We start from the raw sequence: 24,035 nt of genomic DNA, 5'->3' as shown, positions 1-24,035 counted from the left end.
ACTAGAATAAATAGCTCAACGAGTTTTAGTAAACTGTCATGGGGCCAGACACTGTGTAATTTACAGATTATATATTATCTATATACTCTAAAACATTCCAACAAGGTGATATTATTGTTTTCCTATTTTCCTGATGAAGACACTAAGGCAGTGGTTCTCAACCTTCTGGCCCTTTAAATACAGTTCCTCATGTTGTGACCCAACCATAAAATTATTTTCGTTGCTACTTTATAACTGTAATGTTGCTACTGTTATGAATCGTAATGTAAATATCTGATATGCAGGATGGTCTTATGCGACCCGTGAAAGGGTCGTTCGACCGCCAAAGGGGTCGAGCCACAGGTTGAGAACCGCTGCACTAAGGTATAGGAATATTAGGTGTAACCTCCCTAAGCTCTTACAGCTGATAAGTAGCAGGGCTGACTTTCAAACTCAAACATCTGACTCCAAAGTATTATGCAAGGATGATGATGATGGTGGTGGTGGTGGCAGTTTGGTGGTGGTGATGGTGATAGTGGTGATGACCACAATAATTGTAAAACATTGAATGCCTTTCTATTTCAGATCCAGACTTTTTTCAAGACTACATTAAGCCCTACTTAGAACAAGCAAGGCAGATCTGGCCATGGCTCACTGGGGCGGCTGTAATGGGGTCTGTCCTCACGGCTGTGCTGGGAGGGCTCATTGGCCTGTTGTGTCATCGTCATCGTCGAAAGAGAAAGCAGCTTTCTGAAGAACAGCAGCCACTCCTCATGGAAAAGGAGGATTACCACAGTGTGTTGTACCAGAGCCATTTATAAAAGGCTTAGACACTAGAGTAGGGCCAGAAAGCCAGACTTCTCTCTGATTCAAATGCTGTTCAAGTCCCCAGGGCATGTCCCCACAGAAATCCCTGGTATTTGCCTGTGAAGACCATTATCAGAATTGTAACCTAATACAAAGTGAACCCCTCTTCTATCTCAGATAGAACACACCCATGCTGGCCTTGCTGGTTTTTGTTCATCCTTTTGACAATTTCCCTCAAGCCCCATATTTTCAAGGAAAGAATGCTATTTGGTCATTCATAACTGTTACTTGTATCTGGATAAACTTATAAACTGTGGGAATCCTTTTAATTCTTTCCTTCTCATTGTTTAATGGTGTTTCTTTTTTATTGTCTTCGGCTTTAATAAAATACTAACAAATTTATACTGAGTTCTTTGAGCTTGAGAAAGGCATTTTTATTTTTCTCAGGAAGCATAATGTTTCCCTTACATTTTATAGTCCTGCTCCAAAATGTTTATAAACATTAAATATAAAACAACCTTCCACTCTTTCCTGCCATAGTCCTGACTATACTTTTGAAGGTCACTGAAAACAAGGGCCTTGCCCTTCAACAGATCTGGCTATGTGCCTGTCTCAAAATGTGCTCGTTAAATATGTTGACAGTGTAGGAGGCAGTAGATAGGCATAAGCAGAGTAGGAACAATAGGCCAGGTACACAAGGTCACCAGGGCAGAAATTCCTAGGTATCTGGCAACTAGCAAAATTGGAAAGCTAAGACCTCTCCCCCAGGTGACCTTCCTCCCCTGGCATACTGCTCATCATGCAGTTCAGACCCCTGACCTTTCATCTCACTGGTCATGTGATTCAGACTCTTCCCTGACCTTTCCTCCCCTAGCATGTGGCTAATCATGTGATAGACCCATTAGAAGAGGAACAAGGAGCCCAAAGAATAGCCTCATAGGATTCCCATAAAAGCCCTTGCACGATTACTCCCTTAAGCACTATATCCTCAGAACAATGAGGTTCTGATCTGCATCAAGTAATTTTAAGAACAAAGCCTCTGGTCTGTTGACCACAGAGACAGAGTTTTAGACAAACTAGAGAGAACATATAGGCCTCAGTTGTGTTTTAGCTCCAGTTCCGAAAAAGCAGCAAAACCAGAGGAAGTGACACCATGGCTGACATCAGGGCCACATGCAAAGACTAATGACCCTTTACCCTAGTGCCAACCAATCAGTAGAGACCAGGACCCTGAGAAAATACACCTGAAAAAATGATATTTCATTGAGATGCTCCTCTGGGACCTCCCCTCAGATCCCCACCTTTAGAGAAAGGATAAAAACCCTCAGAGGAGGACCAGTGCTGGGTCTTGCTGTCTCTGGAGAACACCTGTGCCTTTCCCCCTTCTCCCCAGAAAGTACCTTTACTCTCTTCCTCCTAAGCTTTGTTTTTACAAAGTATCTTGAATATAATCCACTCAAGGAATTTTCATGATCACTGACAGGAATCTGTATAAAGTCATTCTTTTCTCTATCATGAGGCAATTCCCCCCTTTATCACTGCACTTCAACAGAGAATACTGTTTTGTTTCTACAGAGGAGGGGTGGGGAACCTTTTTTCTGCCAAGGGCCATTTGAATAGTTATAATATTACTAGAGGCCCAGTGCAAGATATTCATGAACTGGGGAGTGTGTGAGTCCCTCAGCCCGACCTGCACCCTCTCCAATCTGGGAGCCCTCAGGGGAGCCCTCTCCAATCCGGGAGTTTCTGTCTGTCTTTGCAATCATATGAGCGAATTGTCTGAGACCCCAATTCAGTTTGGTTTGTTGCTCATTATGTCTCTCACCTTTGCTTTCCCTCCATCCCCCACCGCAACAGTAACTTGTTCCAGGTTCACTTTGCTCTAGTGTCTAAGTACAGTGGTTCTCAACCTTCTGGCCCTTTAAATACAGTTCCTCATGTTGTGACCCAACCATAAAATTATTTTTGTTGCTACTTCATAACTATAATGTTGCTACTGTTATGAATCGTAATGTAAATATCTGATGTGCAGGATGGTCTTAGGCGACCCCTGTGAAAGGGTTGTTCGACCACCAAAGGATTCGCGACCCACAGGTTGAGAACTGCTGCTCTAGGAGATCCGTCTGCCACCAGAACTATGATTCCCAGCATTCCTGGTGCTCCCAGCACTCTGGGCTTCCACTTCCGGACCTGGGGCTGCCACCAGAACTACTATTCCCAGAATTCCTGGTGCTCCCGGTGCTCTTGGTTTTCCCTTCCTGCTCTGTCTCCATCCCATGGCCTCCGACTCTGCCAAGTCCTTCAAGCCACCAGCTCTCCCTCTCTGCTCTCCATCTGGTGGCTTGGGGAGCCAAGTTCCCCAAGCTGCTCCATTCTCCGCCAGCTCTCCCACTCTGCTCTTCACCCGGCAGCTTAGGGGGAGTGACTGAGGGAGCCACGTTTCCCCCAAGCCACCGGCTCTCCCACTCTGCTCTCCACCAGGCGCCTGTGTATGCAAATTAATCCAACACCTTTGTTGGGTTAATTTGCGTACTCACTCCTGCTTGGCTGGTGAGCGTAGTGGAGGGACAGTCAATTTACATGTTTCTCTTTTATTATATAGGATTCTCGGGCCATAGAAAATTATCAACTTCAAAATTAGTCTGCTTCGGTGAAACATTTAATTAATTCACCCCTAATGCCTTGGCAGGACCAGACCAAATGATTTCAGAGGCTGGACATTCCCACCCCGGCTATAGATGCTCAACGTAACAGGTGTAGCAGCAATCTATAATAATGAAAACGTGATATGCTAATTAGACCGGAGAGCCAAACGACCTTCTGGACGTCCTTCCAGACGACCTTTCGGATGAAGCCAGAGCTTCATGTGAGGGCCAAACCCCTTGCATGAATTTCATGCATCGGGCCTCTAGTATTTGTTATAAAAGCACCACCGCGTTTGATACCTTGGTTTCCTCAAGGAGGTACCAAAATTACATGACTGATATTTCAAGACACCTGAAAGTTTTATTTAATTCTAATTAACATTATATTCTGTGGCATTGTTTTATAATATGGCTTTTATAAACTGATCCATTTTCGACTCTGCCCTTTTTCACATTATAAGTCACATTTTGTCACAGAGAAAGAAATAAGCAGCTGCCACTTTTTTGTTCCTCATTCTGGGTTTTACATAAAAAAAGGATTTTTGTACCCAACCTTTCCAACACGTCAAATATATAATTCTCCATCTGTAAAAATAAATATGTGATGGGTACAAGTCATTTCAGCCACTGTCTTTAGCAGCCTGACAAGTGGCATTGATTGTGAATGCTTTAAGATAGCCTTTTCCTTGTTTATATGGGCTTTGATTTGTAGCAACCCTTTTCTTTGTCACCATAAAAGGGCCTCATTGGGGCCACCTATTGTGAGCCTGTGCTATTTTGAAGGATGTATCAGGAGAACAAAGTTCCACTCCCCTTCTGATTAAACTTCTGAAAGTTGCTGAAATGCAAGTAAAAATCGCTTTTTGCTTGTTTGTTTGTTTTAATTTTATGTTGCTTATTTTTAAAAGCCTTTGCTAGTTTGTACAAAATAAAGAAGATAAAATTGCCCCTGGCATCCACTGGAGACCTTAAGGCAGTGGTTCTCAACCTTCTGGCCCTTTAAATACAGTTCCTCATGTTGTGACCCAACCATAAAATTATTTTGTTGCTACTTCATAACTGTAATGTTGCTACTGTTATGAATCATAATGTAAATATCTGATATGCAGGATGGTCTTATGCGACCCCTGTGAAAGGGTCGTTCGACCGCCAAAGGGGTCGCGACCCACAGGTTGAGAACCGCTGCCTTGAGGACTTCCAAATCATTAAACTGTAACTTTTAAATAGGAATAGTCTAGAATCTTCTTTTAAATAAAAGCATTATTAAAACTCTATATAGTCCATGTTTACCTAATTGTTTTGTGCCTTGCTTTCTTAATGGTAATATAAGAAATTATTCATATGACTTCATGTTTATCTACCAATTCTTGTAGGTTTCACAATCATAATCATACAGTTTTCTAATTCTGTATTTAAAAATAAATAACAAAGATGTTACAAGATAGTGACTGGTTATGATGCTCCAAGAACTGTACTAAGTGCTTCATGTACATGTGAACTTATTTAATCTTCATATTATTGATATGAAAATAAGTATTATTTTTGTGTATTCATATGAGGAGCCTGTGGCTTCCATAGGAGATGTACTTTACCCAGGCTTACATGTCTGTTCAGTAGTTTAGGTAATTGAGGTGGGATTTGAGTCCAGTGTCTCTTAGATGATTCATAATTATAAATTTCATTGTTGTTTGTATTCAATTATGTTGATGTGTCATAACTTACCAGGTTCTTGCTACTAGATAGTTAGGCTTTACCTAGTGTTATAAGGAATATCTTGGTACATTTGGCATCTGATTTCTCTTAAATTATTTTCCAGTGGTATGATCTCTGAGTCAAAGCATATAAATAATTTTATGGTTTTTCTAATGAATTTCCACAGTGCTTCTGAAAAGGGTTGGGTGGATTTAAAAATGCAAAGAAAATTCTAAAAATAAGAGATCAAAAGGAATAAAGAAGAAAACAAAAAGATGAAGAAGACTTGCAATTCTCTTTGAGAGGAGCTGAAGACCCTAATTGGAGCTTGAAATAGTGCTTCCTCTCATAAAAAATATAATTTTCAAATTAAAACCCTTATTTGCTGGATACTTTTCCCCTCACTAAAATTAGAAGGAAATTCAGACTCAGCCATCCTAGAGAGATAGGGAATAACACGGATATAAATTGGTCCCAAAAGAAGATATTTTCAGAAATGTGTACACCTTGGCTAGGTAAAGAGGTATGTGCGCCTCAAGAATAATGCAGAAATAAAAACAGCAAAACCAGAAATCCACCCGTGGAAGAAAAAGCGCAGGGCATCAAAACAGTGTGAATCAAAGCAGAGTTGGGTTCAGCTGATGGGATACTCAGAGACCACGTGACAGGGGTCTGGAAGGCAGGGAAGGCCCTGAAAACAAAGCCCGAGACCAGTTTGAACACCTTGTTTGTATCGCTTTTTGAACAAAAACTGCCCTCTGCTTGGGATCTGGCCAGTCCTCCTTATCAGATCATGTCATTTTTAAACACAGTTGCCAGAGTAATTGTAAAGGATGGATGTGTTTGTGTCCGTGTGCATGTGTTTGGAAATAAAGTACAGAAAGACTAACATTTTCCCACCTTTCTCCAATATCAAAAGGAACTTTGCTGCTGATTGTATCATTGCTACTGAAGTAAATTACCACAAACACAGTGGCATAAACGACACGGATTTATCTTGTAATTCAATAAACCAGAAGCCCCATATGGGTCCAACTGAGCTAAAATCCCAGCCGCATTAGTTGTGGTTTTGGGGGAGACGCTAGGGAAGAATTAATTTCCTTACCTTTTCTAGCTCCTAGAGACATTCAATAGGTTCTCCAACAACACTGTTTCATTCCGTCTCGTTTCATTATAATGATGATGAGGAAAAAGATCGACTCCCAGCCGGGTCACTGCCTCTATGGAGTTTGCACGTTCTCCCCATGTCTGCGTGGGTTTCCTCCGCGTCCCAAGATGCGCCCAGGAGGTGAACCTGCGCGTCTACACTGTCCGGGTCTGAGCAAGCGTGGCCCTCGGGAGTGCGCCCTGAGATGGAAGGCGTCTGTCCAGGGCGGGCTCCCGCCTTGCACCCTGAGCTGCTGGGAGAGGCTGGGCGACCCACGTAACCCGGAACTGGGCCAAGCTGATTGGAAAAGAATTATCTTGTTTTTATAAACCTTTCTTAAATGTATGTGCAGCTCACATTTATTTTAATGTCTAATGTTAGAAGTGTTGTAGGTCTTTATTTAAAAATTTGGTGACGTTTTCGTAACCAGAAATATGCCATAGGAACGTCACTCTTGTTTATATTAATTAGCCCACGGTTCAATTGGTTTCATGCACGAAGTTTCTCTTAAAGTCGCAGATTACAAGAATCTCTGGAAGATGTTAAGTGAGGACTTAAAGTGCATTCCTTGTCTTGTGGCCTCTCTCCATCTTCAAACACTGGAATGTTGTTTTGCTCTCATCATTCTTTTGTAGTCACATCTCTCTGTGACTGACTACAGGCAGGGAGATTATCTGGTTTCACACATTCATGTTTCAACTTACCTGGTGCTCCTGCAGACTCCATCTCAAAGACCTTACCTTTAACCATATCTGAAAAGCTCCTTTGCCATGTAAGGACATATAGTCATAGGTTCTGGGGATTAAGACAGGTACATTTTTGGGACGGGTGTACGGAGAGCTTATTCTGCCTATAATACTGACTTAAAAACTAACAAGGAAAATTGGCCAGGTGATAAAGTACTCTTAATGGGAGGTTAGCACAGCACAGGCTGTGATATTAAGTACATTAAAGATATACAAAAACCTTCAACATATGGGGGATCTGAAGTCAGACTTGATGAATTTGATTTCTGGCTCAATCTCTCATTAACTGTATGACCTTGTCTGAATTATTTTACCTCTCTGTTCCTCAGTTTTCTCATTTTTAAAATGTAAATAAAAATAGCACTTTGTTCAACATATTCTAAAGAATAAATGCAAAGCATTTACAATAGTGCATAATAAGTCCTCGGTAACTGTGAGTTAATAACTTTTCATAGAGCAGATTAAGTTACCATAAGTTAACTGTGTTTTAAAAAAAAGAGAGATGAAAATATAACCTTATATTTTGTGTATGCTAAATTGTTTTGCATTATCTTGAATATTAATATAATACTAGAGGCCTGGTGCACAGATTCATGTACCGGTGGGGTCCCTTGGCCTGGCCTGCGGGGATCAGGCTGAAACCAGCTCTCTGACATCCCCCGAGGGGTCCTGGATTGTGAGAGGGCACAGGCCAGGCCGAGGGACCCCACCAGTGCAGGATTGGGGCCGGGGAGGGACTGCAGAAGGGCTCCAGGGTGTGTCCAGCCTGTCTCATCCAGTCCTGATCAGCCAGACTCCAGCAGGAAGCTAACCTATTGGGTCAGAACATCTGCCTCCTGGTGGTCAGTGCGTGTCATAGCAACTGGTTGAATGGTTGAAGGAAGGGTCAGACACTTAGCATATTAGGCTTTTATTATATAGGATAACTATGTTCCCAGTTTATGTCAAATAAGGAGCCACTCCGTGTTCTTGTTTCAATTCTGGCACTGTAATCAAGTATCCTTTTCATGGTCTGATAGTGCCACATTTTTTGCTTGTTTGTGCTTTTTGCTGGTGATTTCACAGTTTAAACTGGCCCCCAAGTGCAACAAGGCTGTGATTTGCATTATGAAGAGCATACATGTGTTGGAGGTGGTTCTATAACAGGTGATCTGAGGCACGTAAGAATCTAATTGAGAGCAATGGCTCAGTATTTACTAATTCAGTGTGTGACATCTTTATAGAACAAAACGAGAGAGAGAGAGAGAGAGAGAGAGAGAGAGAGAGAGAGAATCACTTCTTATGTTCATAAAATCTACCTATAAGCCTACCATAAAGACACTTGGTTCTGCAATATGTGCTTTGATGAATAGCTACAGTGACCATGACTGTACACATACATTGACCTGTGGCTGGGCAGGGCCAGTGTCTGGGTGACTTCCCTAAACCCTGAGACAAAGGAAAACTCCAAACCAAAGATAGTAGGAGCTGAATGGGAAACAGACAGAAGCAAAGCCTGGGTTAATCCAAAGACCCAAATAAATAGGCCGTGCTAAGTGTAGCATAGGACCTGGGAGTTCTTAGGTCTATAGCTGGGCTTGAAAAAACAGGAAGAACAAACAAAAAACATGCCTGAGAGGCCTGACAAAGGTTCCAGGTTAAAGCGTTTACTAATCACAGTATGCCTTCAGAGAATGGCTGTGGCGCCCTGCTGCCTGCTGATCCAATTTGGAGCAGAGCAGCCTTATATTGTTTTCATTTGCTTTGGGAGACCAAAATTTGTTGTTTTCCCCTCCTCCTAAGTATCCCATTAGAGCAGTGGTTCTCAACCTTGGCTGCACATTAGAATCACCCGGGAATCTTTTTAAAATCCTGATTTCTAGGCCTCACTCTCCGGAAATTCTGTTTCTTTGTTATGGGGTGAGGCCACAACATTAGTAACAAAGAAACAGAATTTCCGGAGGATTAGGCCCAGAAATCAGGATTTTAAAAATATTCCCGGGTGATTCTAATGTGCAGCCAAGGTTGAGAACCACTGCATTAGAGATTTAAAATAAATAATTAACCATTTCTCACCACCACCACAAAAGAAACTCAAGGCAAATAGACAGGTATTTAAAAAACTTGAAATCTGAATGTTGATTAATCCAAACCTCCCAACAAAATTGTTTGTCAAAACGAACCTGAAATTTAATTTCAGGAATCACCTTGTCAAAATGCATGGAAGGTTTGAAAAATCTGTCATAATTAACAGTCGCTTTAAGTCAAAAAGTACTTGTCACAATACCTTGGGTCTGTATTTGAAATGCAAAACCAAGTTTTGGGCGTTTTTTGAAAAAACTATTTTATTATGTATCTGTTTGTTTTTTCAACATCATTTTTTAAAATCGTCACCTGAGGGTATTTTTCCATTGATTTTTAGAGAGAATAGAAGAGAAAGGGAAAGAGAGAGAGAGAAATATCGATGTGAGAGAAACATTGACTGGTTGCCTCCTGCACTCGCCCTGGAGCCTGCAATGGAGGCAGTGTGCCCTTGACCGGAACCAAACCTGGGACCCTTCAGTCCGCAGGCCGACGCTCTATCCACTGAGCAAAACTGGCCAGGGCTTGGGTGTTTGTTTCCATCTCCCAGTTGATGACACATTTACCAGCAAGCTGCAAAGAGGGCCTCTGCAACACAAGCCATTTAAAGAGATTTCTTGCAGGTTTCATTGCCCAATAAAATGTCTGATGAGAAACTTTTACTGTCATACATTTTCATATTTTTGAGCTGTGGAAAGCATTCCTGACAGCAGGGTAATCAATATGAATTACAGGAACTTTGAGTCTTCAGATTGATATATTGCCCTGGATTTGTGCAACCCCCCAAAACATTTTTCCCAATTATCTTTTGTGTTCTTCCCACACCGGCTGCTGCTGCTGAGTATTTTTACAACATTAATGTTATTAAAGCATGCTCTCAGGACCCCACTGTGACACAAAGCAAATAATGCACAGAGGAAATAAATGCAAGCTCATAACTGTTAATATTGCCTTTCAAATGCATTTGAACTTGACCTGTTGAAATGTCCATTAGAGAACGCACGACAGCTTTTTAAACTACGGGAGGCAAGACACCATCTCAGGAAAGCAGATTCTTTGAAAATAAATCACTTGAAGGACTGCAGTGTGGTAGGAATTGATTGAGAGCAATGGAGAACCAGATAGTGAAGTAACCTGCTTAAACCCTATAAGCAAGTCACCACTTCTAAAAGCTCTATAAATTAAAGCACTGCGGCATGATTTGACCTATGAATGATTTTTAGATTAAACAATAAATAATAAGTTAATATAAAGAACATACATTTAGAAGCAATGCCACGATGTCTTTTACTCTAAAGGAAATACCTTTTCATCCTGCTGATGCAAGAAGGCTTTTCAATTTGTATACCTTATTAGGTTTATCTTAGGAACTAAAAGTGACCACAATCATGTATGCTGAAGCATTCGTATTCATCCTGTTCACTATCAAATTATAGGTTTACAGCCAACACAGAAACACAAAATGGAATGACCTTTGAGAAAATTCCGGTTTATATTTTTTTCTTAAAAAAAAATACTTGTATTGATTTCAGAGAGGAAGGGAAAGGGAGAGAGAGAGAAACATCAATGAGAATTGGCTGCCTCCTGCACCCCCCCAATTGAAGAAAGAGCTCACAACCTGGGCATGTGTCCTGACCTGGAAATGAACCCGGGACCTCTTGGTCCATGTGACAATGTTCACCCCATGGAGCCACACCAGCTGGGCTGGTCTATATTTTTCTAATGAGAAAATCATAGTTTTCAGATGGTACTGAAACACAGGTCTCTAGGACAGAACATATGGCAAACTGCTCATATCCCGCCTATGTAAATGTCAGATAAAACAGTTGCTCTACTATTATTCTTTACTTGTGTAATTCACAGATTTAAAAAAAGGGAGATGGTGATATATTGAAAAAAACAGTAAACAAAATCCCTTAAGCAGGAGTTACTACATGCATGTAAATATTTATAATATATTCAATGTTTAGGTAAAATTGAAACCTTTTAATGATAAAGTATAAAAACTCAACATTTGGACTTCATAATGAATATACTGTATTTTATTAATTTTCTGTGCAGAAAATATGTATAATTGGCATCATAAAACTGTATAAATATTTTGATGTTTTAATGGACACAATTATGAATTTTGAGAAGACCAAAAAGCAAACCAAAATCCCAAAGTCAGGGTATTAAATTTAAAGATTAGAATTATTTAATTCCCAGTGATAAATACAGTTGAAAATTATAAGAGTGTTGACATGCTTGGAATTTAGACCACTTTCAAAATTTTTCAAAATAAAATTTAAAAAAAAATTACTTGTTAAATGTTTTCACATGAAAGTCTAGTGTAGTCATTTAGTCTTTCATTAGGATCAAAACAAGAGTAATTCAAAAAACAAGCAAAACAACAACACATTCATTCCCAAACCCTGGAGAAAATTCTTGATTAGTACGGCCAAAGGTGCACAATTAGTTTACAATAAAGGACATTTTAAAGTATATTTGTCTAACCTGTATTTGTTTAGCTTTTACACTGTGCTGTGAGCCAAAAAGAACGAAGGTTTTCTACAGAGAATGACTTACAACAATAAAATTACATATAAAAATAAACATACTTTTTCTAGTTCTTCACAAGTACTGAATCTGAGCGCTGGCTTCCTCTCCAGCATTGTGTGCACTCAATTCCATTCAGCCAGACAGGAATCAACTGCACACCTGGGTGGCAGAGTGTCTCCCATTGTGATAGAGGACCACAGGTCTTCCAATTGCAAACCTGCCATGATTGAATGCTTATTATGAACGTTGGAAAGTGTCATTTCACATTATTGCAGAATGTCTTTTTCATTCAGGCAATTTTTCTTCCAATCCATGGCAAACACTCTCTCTCTCTCTCCCTCTCTTGTTCTCCTACACACACGTAATTTAAATATAAGTATCTACAAAATAATGTGAGCTTGGATGAAAATACATAATGTAAAGTATCTTTGGAAACAGTAAGAAAAATATGAAATTCTTTTTTTTCCATCTAGGAAAAAGATAGCTTCCATGCAGTGCTTTTGTCTTTTCTATAATTATTTCTAGTTCTACAATATAGGCCTTAGTCTTAACTCAGTAGGCTGTCTCATAAACAGCTGCTTTTTACTCCATTAAACTTTAAATAAGGGGGGTAAGTTATATTGCCTTCCAGCAATTCCTAGCTCAGTTCTCATAGATCAATACAGCTATCTCTAGCCACATTGGGCCTGACCAAAACCAGTGTAAGAGGAATTCAGAAGGCAGTTACACTGGGCAGAACAGGCAACTTTGTTTATCAGAACCTCAGAACAGATCAGTGGTACTGATTTATTTGTGGGCCCTTCTCTATTTGCCCAGAAAACAATTAACTACTAACTCAATCAGTTACAATGGACTGTGACTCATAAACACCTGTGTTTTCACTTTTACATAACTTCTTTACTTTTATGGTGTTTTCAAAAACACACTTAAGATTTATTTTACCTGGGAAACTTTTCTTTCTTCATCACTCCTTTCCTCCTCTCCTCCACATTCTTGCCCTACCACCTCCACGTAAGTTAGGCAGAGCTTGATGGCATTCGCCTTTTTATGCACGTGGTCTAATGCTTTGCAGGGGTGAAGGTTGCAAGTCTGATCTCTAACCCGGGATCCTGTTCACGCCACACACTGGAGGCAGCTGGATAAAATGACGACACTGGTAACCTGCCCCCAACCATTCCCACATTTCAAAGTGATTTTTACTTCTCCCAACTCTGAATTTTAACCTAATTTTATGGAATAGAGAAGAAAATAAAGACACTTTCCCGCTCTGGCCATTTGGTAAGCAGATAATGGTCACCTTTAATAAAGGTAATTACATCTGGTGGGCACCCAGGTATGTGGTTACAGATGCCACGCTGACTCAACAGCTGGTCTTTTCCTGAACCGGAGAGTCCCTGAGACTCTGGAGAATTAACCATACATCACGTCAAAACACAGAGCAGGGAGTGCAACCCAGGTCACATTCCAATATATATATATATGTGCGGCAAGGTATTTTACATTCCTTTAGGGCTCCGCTGGAGGCGAAAGCCTGGAAGATTTAACTGCTGTCTCCCTGGCCAATGTGCTGGCTGCCATATATTTTTTAGCACGCAAGCCCGGCTCTCATTTGATGCATTGTGTAGATCTCTCACCACTACAATAAAATATACAGCCATCCTAAATCGGTAACGAGGCTCCCATGAATGTGCTGATACAGATGAACAGACACCCTGTTATGATACAACAGAGAGAATATCTGTTTCTCAGTGTCTGCATTATTAAGAAGGTTTCATCCCCTGGGTGGACGGAGAAGGGCTGAAAAAAATCTGACCTTGCCATGACAGTGTTCATGGGGGGCGTGTGCAGCGGAATGGATGCACAGCAGCCTCCGCTCCTTTATTGCCACATATATTAGAGCGGTTTTGTAGTGCTGCTTCTCATCGGAAGGTCGGGTTGCCTCTAGGTCAACCAGCAGCTCATCAAGGCTCAACTTCTCAAAGAAGATTGTAATTCTGATGAAAGCTTCTCCTGTAATTCTAGTGGCAAAGAAAGCGGGAAAGGCTCTCTAAAAACAAACCAAGGGCATGTTGTTTTACACTTCCCCAAACCAGAGGAATAGCCAGTCTTGTCACACATTTGAACATCTATTAAATTATGAAAAGAAAAGCGTTATCATGTTCTGATGTATTAAAATCATTTTTCTGTCTTTGAGTCCCCTTTTCCCTCCTAGTTTTGCCCCTATGAGGCATTTCTTATCTTTACCAGTTCTTAAGTTGTATTTTAACTCTCTGCATTAAGATTAGGAGTGATTTTGCTATAATGTGAAATAAACGTAGAAATCTATGTTTAGATTCTATAAACAAAAATTAAAGTTTTGTATAAGGAAAAATAAAAATCTGTATGTTCACATTAAAAAAAATTACTGGTCTCTATTCTAAAGCAACATTATTTAACTCTGATAATTTCAACTCATTCACGTGGCCTTTTTCCTGTTCTCTCTTAATGGACCCTTTGCTAAGTATCAAAATTCTACTGCGTCTTTTCTTTGGGAAACTTCATCTAGCTAGCCTTGGAACTCTGTCTTCTGAGAATACTACAGAATGGAATAAAGCTGCTGGGGTAATGGAGGGGAGATGTAGACAGAAGGAATCAGCGAATTCTCACTGTCCGGGGTGGTTGAAGTAAACGCAGATCTCATTATGCTTGGTATCATTTATTTCCTGTCTCACTAGCTTACAAAAAGATGGTTCTTTTCTCCTGAATAAGAAGCATGATACGGTCCTGTGAGTAGAGAACAATAGTCATCTGTTTCAATAACAACAGTTCCCTAGGAGGTTAGAAAGTTGGTGAAGTTATGACTTTTGTCTATGAACCTAAATTTAAAAATGGCAATATTAACATTTCCTAGAAACTATATACTATTACAAATTTCCAATACAGAGTCCCGAAGAACAAAATCTTTTTAGCACAATTGTCCTGTTTTAAAACGAATATAGGAAAACAGATTTTAGTAGGCAAAAGACATGACTAATGAATTTAGAATCAGAAGATATATTGGGAAGAAGAGTGTGATTTTCTGCTATGAATCAGGAATTAACATTCACTACCTATTTTCCAGGTAGCACTAGAGTTTACAGGGAGATTCAAACTAACAGTACTACCGGTGTCTTATCAGATGGATATTTCATGGGGCAGGGAAAAGAGCCTTTCAGTAGCAGAGATTAAGAAAGCTGAGCTCCAGGTGACTCTGTGACAAACTCAGTGGGTGACTTGAAGCAAGTTACCCTCTTCCTTTGGGCCTTGGTTTCATCAACTACAAAATAACAGTCCTCCTAACTTCAGCATTTATGTTTCTATAATATAACTGGATATGCCAGTGTTCTAGATAGCATAAGAAAAGGGAACTGTGCCATGAGTAGCCATTGAAAATGTGTCTTATTGGCTTGCTAGAAAAATCACTGTTCAGCTGAGTTAATCACCCTAAGGAAAATAAAGTTCACCTGCTTTTTTTTTCTTTTCAATATAATGAACATCCTTTAGCATCAGCATTATCTATTGATGACAATGGTGGCCCATTTGTGTCTGGCCAGCCTCTTTAACAATGCCTTATATTTTAAATCAATTACTTGCTTTGAATGCTCCAAGTAAACACTAGTGTTTTGTTTTGTGTGTTGTTTTTTTTCGGGGGGGGGGGGGTTATAAATAACATGGGTATATGGAGTAAATCAATTCAGACTATGCTTTGTCTACATTGCTTTTATTTGTTTGTTTTAAGAGCTTGTACAATCAGTCACCCAACTAGCATTTAAAGTCATGATATGAAAAAACTATCAATCACTTCACATTTAACCTGAAATTTAAAAAATAAAAAAAACTAAGGCCCAAATTTATGTGTGTGTGTGTGTATGAATTTATTTTTATTTTTTATTATTATTCATATGTAAAATCAAAGCCTTACCTTGCATAAAGCAAGAGACCCAAGAAGATTAAATAACAGTGGAAGAGCCCAAAGATGTTACTCAGTGGTTGAGCATAGACCCAGGAACCAGGAGTCACAGTTCAATTCCATGGTCAGGGTGGGCTGGGAGCTCATCCTCAGTGTGTGAGTGTGTGTGTGTGGGGAGGGGGGGGCGGTTATGCAGGAGGCAGCCAATCGATGATTCTCTCTCAGCATTGATGTTTCTATCTCTTTCTTCCTCTCCCTTTCTCTCTGAAATCAATAAAAACATATTTTAAAAAATTATATTGGATTCTCTGTCCAGAGTTAATTTCTTAGTATAGTCCATAAAAATTGATAGTTACTTCCAAAAAAAGAAATCAAAGAAAACATAGGTAGAGTTTTAAAATACCTATAATGATGATAATTTTGTTCAGAGGTTTTTAAACAGGGATCCTGGCTTTTGGAGACTGTGGGCCCCCAAGATTGTCTGTATATTTTGTATGTATGTCAGAATATTTCTTTTCACTCAAGGCCTCAAAAAGATACATTATCTAAAAAAGATTAATTGACTACTGATCTAGTCCAAATGAGAAGTCCCAGAGTGAGAAGCGATTTGCCATAGTCACACCATTAGCCAGTGAAATTGCAAGTCCCAGAACACCAATCCCTATGACTGTTCATGCTGATTTGCACTCAAATAAATGATGTTTCTAAAACTTGCATTATCTGGTGAAGAAACTCTGCCTCCTTTATTTGTTGGGAAGATAGATAAAGTAAATTTATAGAGATTTTGAGGATACCATTTCAATTTTAACATTTATTGCCACTAAACTTACTGTTTTAAGACCTGTGTGACAATAATGAGCTAGAGAGAAAGGCCCCCTCAAAACAAAACATAAATAAGTCTTCTACAGGCATTCCTGTCTATAGAAGCAAAAATTACCTACGTTAACACAACATTTGAACATCACCTGGAATTTAAAATAGGCAAAAAGGCTCATCTAGAATAGCAGACCTACTCACTCCAAAAGATTACTTCTTCTTCTGAAAAATCTTCCACCTGTTTTAGTGAAATTAGGTGTATTAATTAATCACTTCAATAAATTATGATCAGTAAAGAGTCAGTATTGCACATCAAGCCTGTACTAAATTTCTTTTTGCTGGTTCTTTCTGTTATGTGTTTTTATGAAAATTATTTTTAACTTAGAAAGTGTTGCCAAGATGCACTGTTTATTAACTATGTCTTCAGAGCTAAATCTGCAGGAGCATTGCACATTTCCCATGTCTTTTTCTGACTCACCTTCCACAGAAGGGAGAAGAAAGAATTCCAAAGAGAGGAAGAAACATCTGTAAGTAATGTGTTTATGGGAATTCAATGCTGGATGGTTTAACATGCTTGTTTGTTATTGGTGAATCAGAACAAAAAAAAAATGACAGTAGCATCTATCAACTTATATTATGCAAAATTTTAACGAAGGCAAGAGAAGTTATGCTGCTGATTTCAGCAATGTGCTATATTTGATAGCAACTGATAAAGGATGACAAAACAAAAATCACTGAACTATAAAAATGCCTTAATTCTTAAGGTAGTGAAGTGACTCTTCCTGTGAGCCAGTATAATGGCCAGGGAACATGAACTGATAGGATCACACAGAGTAAGCCTAACAATGACTTAAAAGTCAATAATTCCCTATTGAGACCCAGAATACCAGGTGGTGCAGCAATAATGTTGCTTGACTCTGAACTTGAATTTGAGTAACTAATGAAATATTTTATCTTGTATAGGAAGTAAAATTCAGATTTCCTATTAGGGATGTGACTACACTTTCAATATCTTCAACATAACCAATGTGTGACAAAAGAGAGATCTTGTATCTATCTCAGTGACCACTGACAGACATGATGCCCTTTGGTCTCAAAGTGCAAATAAAGTACCTTAAGAGGCTGAAGCCTGGTGGTGTGGCTCAGCGGTTGAGCATCAACCCAGGAACCAAGAGGTCACCAGTTTGATTCCCGGTTAGGACACACGCCCAGGTTGCAGGCTCAATCCCCAGTAGGGGGCATGCAGGAGGCAGCCGATCAATGATGATGTTCCTCTCTCAACAATGTTTCTATCTCTCTATCCCTCTTTCTCTAAAAATCAATAAAAATGTATTTTTAAAAAGAGATTGAAAACTGAGACAAACTATGCTGGGGGAAAAGTAAATAAAAATAATAGAGATCACAATGCTGAAAAGGGAAAAAAAACTTATTAGATCTATATCCCTTTATAACTTATAGTAATAATATTTCCTCATTACTATGCAACAGTGATTAAATAAATTGAGGATAATATGACTGATTAAATAATTATGCCTAATGCATGCCAAGGGAGGGAAGATTTCCCTAGACAGAGGGGGGGATATAAAAATAGATACAACATCTATAAAAGATTCATTCAGCATAAAGTCTAAAGACATCAAGTAGAGTTATTAGCTCAGTAGTGAGGAAAATTAGATATTGACACAAAGTACCCGTATCAATAGTCTTATGCTAAATCTTCAAACATCTAATATATTTGCATGGAGCTTTTCTAAATCAAAGCCACTCTGTTATTCTTAGGTGAAAAATGTAATCTGAGTTTCAATGAATTTTTAAATTTTGTTCAATCTTCCATTTGTTCAACCAAAAACAATTTAAAGAGGACCAAGGCTATCAGCCTCACAGTGAGAAAGTGTAGCTCCTCACTAGGGAGCTCTTGAATCGGTCATAAAAATCAACAGTGGGCATCTGATAGTTTTAACTCACTTGAAAAGTGAATCATCACATCAGATATTCTTCAGAGCCTCTTTGGTGTACTGTGACCTGTCATCTTGCCTCATTCTCTGCATTTCCATTTTAAATAATCATAAATAAGAAAGCCTTGCTACTCTTTGGCAGAGGATAGCTGTTTGAATTTCAAAATGTTAGCAATTGCACTCATTCCTTCTTTAAATCCCAGGTTTTCAGCTGAAAGATTCTTTATTGTATTCAAATCTTGTCCCATACGAGTTGTTTCGGTTACTCAGTTTACGAAGAGTCTTAGAAATTGATCGGGGTCCACAGCAAAACACACCGACTGTTTTCCTGGGAAGGAAGAGGGAGAAAAAGGAAAATCAGGTGGAAAATTTGGCAGAACATAACAAGAAGTATGCTTTATGAGCATGTGCACGGTATTAGCAAAGTTAATTTCCTGCTGCTAGGCCTACTAAAAACAATTTTTTTAGTTATTTCCAAATGTAGATGATCACCCGGAAGATATTTTATTTACCTCATGCTTTCCATACTAGAATTCAGGTTAAATTCAAAGAATATAACTATGAGCACATATTTGCTTATTATTAGAGAGTGAGCAGTCTGCCTTAGCCTTTTCATTACACGCCACTGGTGAGGACAGAAACTATACCAACAGCAGTAGTTGATGAATGTTCTTCCACACTAGATCATGTCAATGTTCTTTTATAGTTGTTTTATATATATTTTTCCTAAAGGTTCCATGAATTTGCATGGGCAGTGATGAATTTGAGAAGAGAAAGAAAAGGCATTACCGATTTGAAAGGATAATTTTAAGTGACTAATTTATATCCACATTGAAATAAAAAAAAACATCAATCTGGATACATTTTCTTTTTCATTTATGCACTGCAATAATGATAACAAATGCCAAGCAGCTTTTATTATTTTCTAACATAAAATTTTAGTAGATAAATTATACACATCCCTAACAAATAGTCTAAATAAATCCCAGAAAATGACAAATATTTCACAATAATCTTCTTCCATATTTGTTGACTTGCCAGAATTCTTCCTAGGACATGATTAACAATTCATATATCTTAGACAAATACAGTATGTCCTCACTGTCTGAAAATAATTGGTGCTGAAAAAAAAACAGTGAATTCATTTAAATGGGTACAAAAATTTATAACAAATACTGAAAAATGATTTTATTAAAAGTTTTCATCTTGAAAAATAAATCAAAGAACTATGAAAATCATAACTTTCCCTTGCAGTTATGATTGAATAATGGGGACTAGATTTACCCTACGGGATTAAAAACCTAGGGGAAAAAAAGATATATGAAAAAAGTATTTGCAGAAACTGGACAATAGGTAGAAAAGAACAGTGAACCCCGAGAAAGAGAAAAAAGCAATGGGATCCAATAACTGTCTCTGCTTATTGCCTGGAGGCAAGCTACTGGCTGCAGCACTGATTAGTGGTCTCTCTGAGTTCAGGAGACAAACAACAACATTTGTGCAGGCCATATTAGCTAGAATGTAGAGAAGAACATGGAAGGGAAGAGATATCTACAGAAAGAAGCTCTGGAGATCTATAGAGGATTATCTTTTAAGTGTTGGGTTCAATACTGATTTGCTCATGTCTGAGAAAAAAAAAATCACCTGAATCTCAGGAAAGAACTATCAGGAAGCAGTATGTCAAGCGCAATCCAGAATTTACACAAGCTTGAGAATAATTCATATTCCCATAAGCCAGAATGGAAAGATCTATATACAATACATGGGCAATGGGTAGTGTTCTAGAAAGGTACCACTTTATTTGTTAAAAAGGTAGAGTGGATATTGGTAAAATCAGCCTTAGATTGCAGGCTGCTCTTGACCTATACTAACAAAGCTCAAAAGCAATCCTTGAAAAACTTAACCCAAGTAACAAAACATTCTGCCAAACACAAATCCAGCAATAGAGAAAAGAATAAATCAAAATTTGGCATTTGACATTTGAACTTCATAGTGTACAGCATTCAATCAAAAATTACAAGGAATGTATAGAGCAAGAAATTATGAACTATAACTAGGAGTGTTAGGGGCTGATTTGTGCCCCATCTCAATTCATATGTTGAATCTCTAACCCACAGTAACTTAGAATGTACCTATATTTTGAGATAGGACCTTTATACTTGTGACTAAGTTCAAACGAGGCTGTTAGAGTGGACCCTGCCCAACTTGACTAGTGTCTTTATAAGAAGGGAAAATATGGATATACAAAGAAACAAGAGAGGGGCATATGCATAGAAAACTGTCTATGTAAAGAGGCAATAAGAGGGTGGTCATCTGTAAGCCAAGGAGGGAGGTTTCATAGGAAATCAACCCTGCTGGCATTTCGATCTTAGACTCCCAGCCCCCAGAACTGTGAGAAGATAAATTTCTACTATTTAATCCATTTAGTCTTCAGGATATTGTTATGGAAACCCTAGCAAGCTAATACAAGGAGAAAGGTAGGTCAATAGAAAAAGGCCCAGAATGGTAGAAATGACGGAATTATCAGACATGGTCATCGAAACAATGATGGGAATCATGCTTCATATGTTTAAAGACAAAAATCAACATGATGAGAAGAGAAATAGAAGGTTTTTTAAAGACCTACATGGAAATTGCAATGATTAAAAGCAATATTTAAAATGATACATATACTATGGGTTAACAGAAGACTAGGCACTGAAGAAGAAAACATATGTAAGCATGAAGACAGCACTAGAATCTACCAACATGGAAACATACAGAGAAAGAAATATTTAAAAAATGATGACAACAAAAAAACAAAGCTTCAGTGACCTATGGGACAATATCAACTAGTCTAAACTATATGTAACTGTGGTCCCAACAATGACAGAAGGAAAAAGAAAAAAAACATTTAAGGAGTAACTGATAACATTTTTTCCAAATTAAATGAAAACAAACACATTGACTCAAGAATAAGAATTTAATGAACCCCCAAGGAGAATACACAGAAAGAAAACGACATAAGGCAACTTATAGTAAAACTATGAAAGCCAGTGACAAAAAGGACAATATAAAAACAGCTAGAGGGGGGAAAAAGACACATTATAAATAATTAGCAAAAGATGAAAGATGAACTTCTTTTCACAAACTATGCAAATCAGAAGGCAATGAAGTGCTATCTTCAAAGTGCTGAAAGACAAAAGAAAATGTCACCTATTGGATAACAATCAAATTCTTTTTTAAAAAATTTGAATTTAAAGATGTTTAATGCATTCTATTTTTGGTGGAACAAAACATAACATACATTTATTTAGCACAACCTTCTGGGGTACACAGAGCCAAGCTGGGGAAGAAGGCTTTTCTCCTCCTCATCCATGTCTGAGGATTGACTCATAAGCTGTTCCACTGTAACTATTCCCTGCACTAGTTGGGTACCACATTTTACATTTATTTTGTCCTTTCTGTGGCAACATCAATTCACCATTTTCTTTCAGGTCTTTAACCATGTTCAGCCCTCCAAGCTCCCCTTTCACATACAGCTGAGAGTAGGTTGGGCAATTGGAGTATGTTTTCAATCCTTGTGGAACTTCTTCATCCTCCAATATATCAAATGACCCGTTTTCAGTATCAGTCCTATTGAATTTGTTTGCTGAATCCACATTTAGCTTCCTGTGTGTTTCCTTGCATGGAGCATCACAGAAGCTTTATTTGTCAGGACTGTGAGCCTTGCCTCTACTTTGGGAGCTTTGAGCAAATTGTATCTAGTTCTTCAGATGCTTCCAGCTTCTTAACTATGTCAAGTCCTCCTATGAACTCGCCAGAAACATAGAGCTGGGGAGAGGGGGGCCAATTGACGTAGGTTTGGAGGCCCTAACGAACTTCCTCATCTGAGAAGATACAAGCACTCCTAAACTGGATATTGTGTTTGTTGACAATTTCCACCATCCGCTTGCTGAAACCGCACAATGAGGTTCCTGCAGAGTCCCTTTCATAAGCATCATTCAGGCAGCAGCATGAGTTCATTTCTTTAGGCGAAGGTTGAGGTCTTCTTTGGATGCTCATGACCACTGGGTGGGAAGTTGCCCACGGGTGCATGTTGTCGAACATTTTTGGCCAATCCTGGTGCATGTGCACCATCTAATCAGTAATTTTTTTCAGAATTCTTAAAAAACAGAAATAATTTTATATTTTTTAGATAATTCAGGTAGAGCTTCCAACTTCAAAAATGGTACTTGTAGGTGTTCTTTGGCTAAGCTGCCATCACACTATTCATCTGATCACACTGTGGAGCCCATGGTGCCCAAAAATGGACCACAGGGGGACATGGGTCTGAGGTACAGCAGCTCCTCAAACTGTTATGCCGAGATGACCTCCACCGCTGCCACTGTGGCGTCAGCCACCCAGCCACCACTCTGCTACTGCCAGACGAGTCTATACCAAGCAAATTTTATAACAAACAAAAATAACTTTCAAAAGTGAAGATGGAATACAAACTTTCGAACAAAAGGTGAGATAATTCATTGCCAGCCAACCAGCACTATAAAATATATTGAAGGGAACTCTTCAGAATGGAGAATAAAATCAGAGGGAAATTTGAATCTACTACACTCTCTCCCCAAATTAAGAGGATCAAAAAGGTGAATGGTGAATAAATAGAATGTATATTTTGCCCAATTTTTATCTCTTTTAAATATGATTGATGTTTAAAACAAAAGCAATAGCAACACATTTTGAAGTTTAAAGCAAATTTAGAACTAACCTGAATAAGAACAAAAGCCAAAAAGATGCAGGGATGCTGGAAGTACATGCGGTGGTGTAACATTATCTGAAGTATACTGTGATGAGTTAATGATGTACACTGTAAACCGAAAACAATGTTTCTCCAACTTCAGCTTTATCAGAATCACCTGAGAAACTTCACAGACCACAGATAGCTGAGCCCCATCATTAGAGCTTTAGATTCAGCAGGTCTTGAATAGGGCTCAGAATTTTCTTTTCTAACAATTCCCAGGTGATAATGGATCTAAGGAATGCAGTTTGGAAAACAATGCCTTAGAGAAATAACTCAAGGCAAACAAACAGACAGGTATGGGTAATAGGCCACTAGAGGAGAAAAAAACCCACAGAATCATAAAAAATACTCAGTCCAAAAGGAAGTACACAGTGGAAAGAAAAAAAAATAGAAAAGAAAGAACAAATCAAATAAAAGGAAGCACTAGTAAATTGCTAGATTTAAACCCAATCAAAGGGAGTCAAAATACTCAAAGAGGAAAAGATGGTCTCTTCAATAAATGGTGCTGGGAAAACAGAATATTTACATGCAAAATAATGAAACTGGACCTCTATCTTATACACTCACAAAGTTAACTCAAAAAGATTTCAAGACTTAAATATAAGACATGAAACCATCAAAATCACAGAAAACCTACAAAAATAGCTCCTTGAAATTGGTCTAATCAATGATTTCATGGATGTGACACCAAAAATACAAACAACAGAAGCAAAAATAAACAAGTAGGACTACCTCAAATTAAAAAACTATTATACAACAGAAGAAATGATCAGCACAACGAAAAGGCAACCTATGAAATGTTCATGTCTGAATTCTGACTCATTAACCATAGCTTTAAACTAATCATTATCTTTTATGGATCCTAGCTTCTTCATTTGTAAAATAATGATGAAGGCAAGGTGACTTCAAAAGCTCCTTCACCTTCCTTAACCATATAATACTGTCAT

General features: G+C 38.6%; 2 protein-coding genes and 1 pseudogene across 4 annotated transcripts in view; 1 reads left to right on the top strand and 2 right to left on the bottom strand.

The window, feature by feature from the left end:
- Positions 1-1,203, top strand: part of TYR (tyrosinase) — a 76,389-nt gene extending 75,186 nt beyond the window's left edge. The window contains exon 6 of the mRNA XM_005879344.2: positions 565-1,203. Coding sequence (XP_005879406.1) covers positions 565-800 — 236 coding nt within the window. The 3' untranslated portion in view covers positions 801-1,203. The remainder of the gene's footprint in view (positions 1-564) is intronic.
- A 16,470-nt stretch (positions 1,204-17,673) lies between these two features.
- NOX4 (NADPH oxidase 4) overlaps positions 17,674-24,035 on the bottom strand; it is a 154,682-nt gene continuing 148,320 nt past the window's right edge. The window contains exon 18 of one of the 3 annotated variants that reach the window (XM_005879342.2): positions 17,674-18,645. In XM_005879342.2, the coding sequence (XP_005879404.1) occupies positions 18,525-18,645 (121 nt within the window). In that variant the 3' untranslated portion in view covers positions 17,674-18,524. The remainder of the gene's footprint in view (positions 18,646-24,035) is intronic. The other 2 variants (XM_005879341.2, XM_005879340.2) reach the window with 2 other exon arrangements.
- Positions 21,475-22,696, bottom strand: LOC102261128 (annotated as a pseudogene).

This window comes from Myotis brandtii, unplaced genomic scaffold (genome assembly GCF_000412655.1).
Source record: "Myotis brandtii unplaced genomic scaffold, ASM41265v1 scaffold594, whole genome shotgun sequence".
Taxonomy (NCBI): domain Eukaryota; kingdom Metazoa; phylum Chordata; class Mammalia; order Chiroptera; family Vespertilionidae; genus Myotis; species Myotis brandtii.
Note: the sequence above shows the minus strand (reverse complement) of the source record. Positions and strands in the feature narration are given on the sequence as shown.